The following is a 6,873-nucleotide window of genomic DNA, read 5'->3' as shown; positions in this document are numbered from 1 at the left end:
ACGAAAGAGAGTTACATGATCCGTTTTATATTCAAAAGGCATGGATGTAAATTACATGTTTGTACAGAATCAGTTTTTTGCGTCTCCATCTTGAGCGCTTGATCCCAGGGAGAACAGGCTGAGACTTTCAGAACTGCAGAGGCCAAAGCCTAGAAGACGCAAGACTGAAGCTGAGACCTGTCTGAATCCCTCAGATAGAAGAACCACTGACTGTACCACAGCAATCGCTTCCAAGCAAGGACATTGCTGCTGCTGCATATCTTGGACATTGTCTTGTTCTTCACCCCAAAAGAGCATCACTTTCCTGTCGGTGCGGTCCACATACCGCCGAGACAGTTACTTCAAACAGCTAGATACTTAGATGGGCAATTAGATCATTTGTCGTAGGCTGCAGTTCCGGGTATTCTTTAGCGGTCACACCTCATGGAACAGAAGTAAGTCATCCAAGCAGCAGGACTGCTTCAGCTAGCAGCTTCACTGACTATAGGATTATATTATAGACCCTTGCATCAATGTGGTTGAGAAACAGAATGAGCGAGAACAGACCGTCGGTCTGGTGGCTAGGCGAGCGGGAGCACACGCTGCCCACCCGGGTTCGAACCTTGGGTTCGGCGGGTGCTCAGAGCTTTTCTTCTATAAAAATGCCAACAGGTGCTAGTGCTGGGCTGGTTCATGAAACGAATGAGCTGAAACAGAGTCCTCTTGATCTAGCTTCCCTCTCCAGAGGATAATTTGCTCATCTTTAAACAGTATAGGAACACATGGAACCAAATCCTATGGAATCAAAGAAAGAACTGGAGTTAAATAAACATTAAGACCGTCACTGCTATGCTTGCAACACAGATAAAGGAGTATCTGGTTTCTATAGTAAATTCTCCACTGTTTCTATTGATGTGTTGTAAAAGAAATATCTTCGATTCAAATTCCAAGTTCTAAGGCATAAAAGAACTTAGCTGCATCCATGACGACTGAGTATGAACTGTAGGAGTGTTTTACCTCAATTCCCAGCTAACTATATCAGTATAGCTGTTTGGTTTAGAAAGTTTATTGAAGTTATTTTTTTTTCCAAGTTTCATTGTTCTTTACATGAATGCAAGACCTTATACGATTATTTCATAGTAATTGTAAGAAACTAAACCCTAATTACTGAATAGTAGTAGATAAAAGTAAACAACATTATTATTCTCTGATTTATTGAGAGGGGTTGGCCCCTTTATATAGTGGACAAGACTTGATCAACAAGACGGTAAATCTATTTAAACTCTAATCGCTTTCTAAACTGATTGGACTCTTTCCTAACAAAGTTGCTTAATCAACTAGGACTCTAATTAAGGGATAGGACTCCAGGCTTGATCGGCTGACCCACATAACAGTAACACATAAAACGTAAACAACATACCCTCAGCTTCACACCAATTTTCTTGCAATCGCTAGTACCAGTGTGAGAGCAATCTAGTCTCACTACTTCCAAAGTCTTAAAGGCCTCTCTCACTTTTTCAACAACATTAACATAAACACCATTCCTAGCTGCACAAGATAAAAACATCACAACAACGAAGAAATGATATCCATTGGGATGACAATATGAGCTTATATGATTCAGAATATTCTTGATAGAAATTTTTAACTTACTCAATTTCATAAGCGGTGGTGAATTCAATCCTCTATTCCTCAATTCTTTTGTTTCCTCAAAAGTCAACCCTTCAGCAACATTTTGGATGACTCTAGGATAAATAGGAGCCAATGGCTTCCACAACATCAATGGTATGACAGGCCGCTGTTTTGGATCATAGTTCCGACCACGATATAGGATAAGGATATTTATGCAACGGTATATGATTCTCCCACCTGTTTTATCCTGCAAAATTGTGCACACGTCAGAACTTGACAAATGATCAAATATAACAGACAAGGAGAGTGTGATTCCCAATTTTCTCAAGCATGTGATTTTCAGTTTTCTCAAGCATGTGGCAACACATTATGACCTCAAGATGGAAGCATATATTGTCCATGTCAAGAGTTGCCACCCCAAGACATTTGATCCTAACGGCTTCTGCACGTCTCCAGTGGTTGTGGATGTCATCGAGCATATTATGTGTTACACCACCTTTCCCTGAGAACATGAAACATCATATATATTGATAACCTGAGCAAGGGAATGTCTTGAAAAATAAATGCAAATGTTCCTGAGCTACATGATTGATGAGAATGTTCAAATATAACTTGCTGCAACAACATATTCTGGCACTCCACACAAGAATGCACAATGCCATTTCATAGATCAATAAAAAGTTTCAGTATAGGAATGCATTCTTTTCTGACGAATTTGGCCCAATTCGATGCTACCCATTCTACTTGGTATTCCCTCATCAATCTACCAAAACGTGCAAACAAAATTAGGAGGTATAAAGCAAATTCTTGAACATCTAAACTCACGAGACGTAATCGCCATTTGGGCAGGCGCCGAATGTAGCACAAACTTACCCAAATTGATCTGCCTGGAGCAGTCACTGTGTCGGTACCTCTCGACGAGCTCCGCCACCTCCGCCTCCGACAGCGCCTCGCCAAGCACCTCCTCCCTAGTACTGTCACGCGCGTCTCCATCCCCGACATCCCCGTCGACGCGCGCGGCGACGCCGTCCCAGGGCCGGTCAAGGCGGCCTGGGCCGAAGGGCGAGAACCGGGTGGGCTCGCGGAACCCGATGGGCCTCCAGGACGGGTCAGTCTCCGAGTACGAGTACCGGAAGTCGAAGGGTAGGTCGGAGCGCGCCGGCTCGTCGGGGATGATCTTGGTGACCTGGGCTTTGGGCTTCGGTGCCGGCGGCGGCGGCGCCGGAGCTCGAGGCGGGTTGCTTGGGATCCGCGTGAACGGGGGGTCGTCGTCGTCCGGGTCGGAGAGGTAGGAGGCGCGGAAGAGGCGGCTGGTTAGAGCCTGGTCTCGTGACCGTCTGGGGCGCGGCCATGGGAGAAGCTTGCGAGGAAGAAGCATGGTGGGATGGGCCAGGGGGAGAGGAGGAAGATGGAGTACTCTAGTTGGGTTCGGGCTTGATGAGGCTAGTGGGCTTGATGGGCTTTTTGGCCTGGTCTGGTGGGCAATGATCAGATCGGGCATGGACAGCCCGGTCGGGAAGGCCCTGCACGAAAATCCTGGGCCGCGCCAGGTAGGGCTTGCAGAAAATTTAAGCCTAGTTTGGGCCAGACTTGTCGGACCGGGCCGGGCTTTTGACATTTTGGGCTGGGTTCGGCCCTAATTGTAAGCTGGAAGGTCGGGCTGGGCTCGGGCATGGAAATTTCAGATCGGGCTTTTTCAGGCCAGGCCCGAAACCCGGCTCGGCCCAAGGAATGCCCAGATTTTCAGATTGGTACTTACAATAGTGTACCAGATTTTCCTGGCATAACCCAGCTGGTCGCTTTTCTTCCTCGTCTCCGGTTGTTGCCCGATCCATAATCGTCGGATCATCGTCTCCGATTGTGCAGTTCAACAGGCGGTGCTTTTCCTCGTGTTGTTGACGCCACCTGCTCCTGCTGGCTGCCCAAGTTTCCTCCATCGCCATGAACATTGCCCCGAACTCTGGCTCAAGTCCAAGGCATACCTCGTTGTCTCGTTGCAGCGAAGGGAAGGGCATGTACGAGCTGCGATGCAACTTTTGAAAGCCGCAATTGCGAGCACTTGTAGGTTGTCGAACAAGAACAAAACCATAGTAATATCTTCTCTCCCTTGCCCAATTTCTTTTTGAGTCAATTTTAGGGATGCTAGTAGAGATGCTCTTAGGGCATGTACAATGGAAGATGCTTAGAGAAGTACTTAGAAAAATAAAATGGTTTTTGTCTAAGCATCGACCCTTATTTCTACTAGACAAATGCCTAACTAAGCACCTCTCATCATGTACAAACAAGCACCGAGTGCTTAAAAAAAAGTTTGATTTTATTTTCCTAAGCACCACCCATTGTAGATGGCCTTAGAGACACTTTAGCGGTACACGAACCCGGAAAACTTGGACGGAAAACTTGGATCGGGTACCCTCAATACCAGTTTTCCAGTTGCAAGAGGCAAGACATATACGGCAGAAGTTAAAACATATAGCTCAACATAATTTACAAGCATAATTATAGTTATCACCGGAATTTAGAATACATAGACCTAAACTAACCTAAACTGGGGGACACAAAGGCGGCCTTTGAAAGGACACGGATGTCGCCTAGAGGGGGGTGAATAGGCGGTTTAAAACTTTTACGAGATGGACTTAACAAATGCGGAATAAAACTAGCGTTTACTTTGTCAAGCCCAAAGCCTATATAACTAGGGTTCACCTATGTGCACCAACGACTTGTGCTAAGCAAATCAAGCAACTATGTGATAGCAAGATATATAACTTCAAGCACGAAGCCTATCACAAAGTGAAGTGCATAAGTAAAGAGCTCGGGTATAGGAATAACCGAAGTGACGCGAAGACAACGATGTATCCCGAAGTTCACACTCTTGCGAGTGCTACTCTCCGTTGGAGTGGTGTGGAGGACAAGTCACTCCAAATGCACGAGGGCCGCCGTATTCTCCTCGATAATTCCCACCGAAAGTTCGAGAGATGGTAAACCTAGAGGGGGTGAATAGGGTTTCTACAGATTTTAATTCTTTCTTTGCAATATTAGGCTTTGCGGAATATAAAGATGAGCCTAATGCAAACTAGGTGAAACAACCTATATGAGGATACAAGTAATCGATACGTCTCCGACGTATCGATAATTTCTTATGTTCCATGCCACAATTATTGATGATATCTACATGTTTTATGCACACTTTATGTCATATTCGTGCATTTTCACGGAACTAACCTATTAACAAGATGCCGAAGAGCCGATTCTTTGTTTTCTAGCTGTTTTTGGTTTCGAAATCCTAGTAACGAAATATTCTCGGAATTGGACGAAATCAACGCCCGGGGTCCTATTTTGCCACGAAGCTTCCGGAAGACCGAAGAGGAGTCGAAGTGGGGCCACGAGGCGCCGCCACCATAGGGCGGCGCGGCCCGGGCCCCGGCCGCGCCGACCTATGGTGTGGGGCCCTCGTGTGGCCCCCCACGTTGCCCTTCCGCCTACTTAAAGCCTCCGTCGCGAAAACCCCAGGACGAAGAACCACGATACGGAAAACCTTCCAGAGACGCCGCCGCCGCCAATCCCATCTCGGGGGATTCTGGAGATCTCCTCCGGCACCCTGCCGGAGAGGGGATTCATCTCCCGGAGGACTCTTCACCGCCATGGTCGCCTCCGGAGTGATGAGTGAGTAGTTCACCCCTGGACTATGGGTCCATAGCGGTAGCTAGATGGTTGTCTTCTCCTCATTGTGCTTCATTGTTGGATCTTGTGAGCTGCCTAACATGATCAAGATCATCTATCTGTAATGCTATATGTTGTGTTTGTCGGGATCCGATGGATAGAGAATACCATGTTATGTTAATTATCAAGTTATTACCTATGTGTTGTTTATGATCTTGCATGCTCTCCGTTATTAGTAGAGGCTCTGGCCAAGTTGATGCTAGTAACTCCAAGAGGGAGTATTTATGCTCGATAGTGGGTTCATGCCTCCATTGATACCGGGACGATGATGAGAAAGTTCTAAGGTTGTGTTGTGTTGTTGCCACTAGGGATAAAACATTGATGCTATGTCTAAGGATGTAGTTGTTGATTACATTACGCACCATACTTAATGCAATTGTCTGTTGTTAGCAACTTAATACTGGAGGGGGTTCGGATGATAACTCGAAGGTGGACTTTTTAGGCATAGATGCGGTTGGATGGCGGTCTATGTACTTTGTCGTAATGCCCAATTAAATCTCATTGTACTTATCATGACATGTATGTGCATTGTTATGCCCTCTCTATTTGTCAATTGCCCGACTGTAATTTGTTCACCCAACATGCTTTTATCTTATGGGAGAGACACCTCTAGTGAAGCTGTGGACCCCGGTCCATTCTTTTATACTCGAAATACAAATCTGCTCGCAATACTTGTTTTTACTTGTTTTCTTGCAAACAATCATCTTCCACACAATACGGTTAACCCTTTGTTACAGCAAGCCGGTGAGATTGACAACCTCACTTGTTTCGTTGGGGCAAAGTACTTTGGTTGTGTTGTGCGGGTTCCACGTTGGCGCCGGAATCTCCGGTGTTGCGCCGCACTACATCCCGCCGCCATCAACCTTCAACGTGCTTCTTGACTCCTACTGGTTCGATTAAACCTTGGTTTCTAACTGAGGAAACTTGCCGCTGTGCGCATCACACCTTCCTCTTGGGGTTCCCAACGGACGTGTCAATTACACGCATCAAGCAAATTTACGGCGCCGTTGTCGGGGAGATCAAGACACGCCGCAAGGGGAGTCTCCACTTCCCAATCTCTTTACTTTGTTTTTGTCTTGCTTTATTTTATTTACTACTTTGTTTGCTGCATTATATCAAAACACAAAAAAATTAGTTGCTAGCTTTACTTTATTTACTTGTCTTGCACTCTATATCAAAAACACAAAAAAATTAGTTACTTGCATTTACTTTATCTAGTTTGTTTTATTTACTACTGCTAAAATGGCCACCCCTGAAAATACTAAGTTGTGTGACTTCACTAGCACAAATAATAATGATTTCCTATGCACACCTATTGCTCCACCTGCTACTACAAATGGAATTCTTTGAAATTAAACCTCGCTTTATCGAATCTTGTTATGCGAGAGCAATTTTCCGGTGTTAGTTCGATGATGCTTGCTGCCCATCTCAATAATTTTGTTGAACTATGTGAAATGCAAAAGTATAAAGATGTAGATGGTGATATTATTAAATTGAAATTGTTTCCTTTCTCATTAAGAGGAAGAGCTAAAGATTGGTTGCTAT

General features: G+C 45.2%; 1 protein-coding gene across 1 annotated transcript; it reads right to left on the bottom strand.

The window, feature by feature from the left end:
- Positions 1–654: 654 nt before the first annotated feature.
- LOC124656982 (CRS2-associated factor 2, mitochondrial-like) lies at positions 655–2,989 on the bottom strand. Its single transcript, XM_047195626.1, has 5 exons — positions 2,485–2,989; positions 1,986–2,113; positions 1,633–1,858; positions 1,400–1,527; positions 655–774 (listed from the first exon to the last, which is right to left on the bottom strand). The coding sequence occupies exons 1-5, from the start codon at positions 2,987–2,989 to the stop codon at positions 655–657; spliced, it is 1,107 nt and encodes a 368-aa protein (XP_047051582.1).
- Positions 2,990–6,873: the final 3,884 nt, after the last annotated feature.

The sequence above is a fragment of the Lolium rigidum genome, chromosome 5, assembly GCF_022539505.1.
Source record: "Lolium rigidum isolate FL_2022 chromosome 5, APGP_CSIRO_Lrig_0.1, whole genome shotgun sequence".
In the NCBI taxonomy this organism is placed as follows: Eukaryota; Viridiplantae; Streptophyta; class Magnoliopsida; order Poales; family Poaceae; genus Lolium; species Lolium rigidum.
This window is presented reverse-complemented; position numbering and strand designations above follow the sequence as displayed.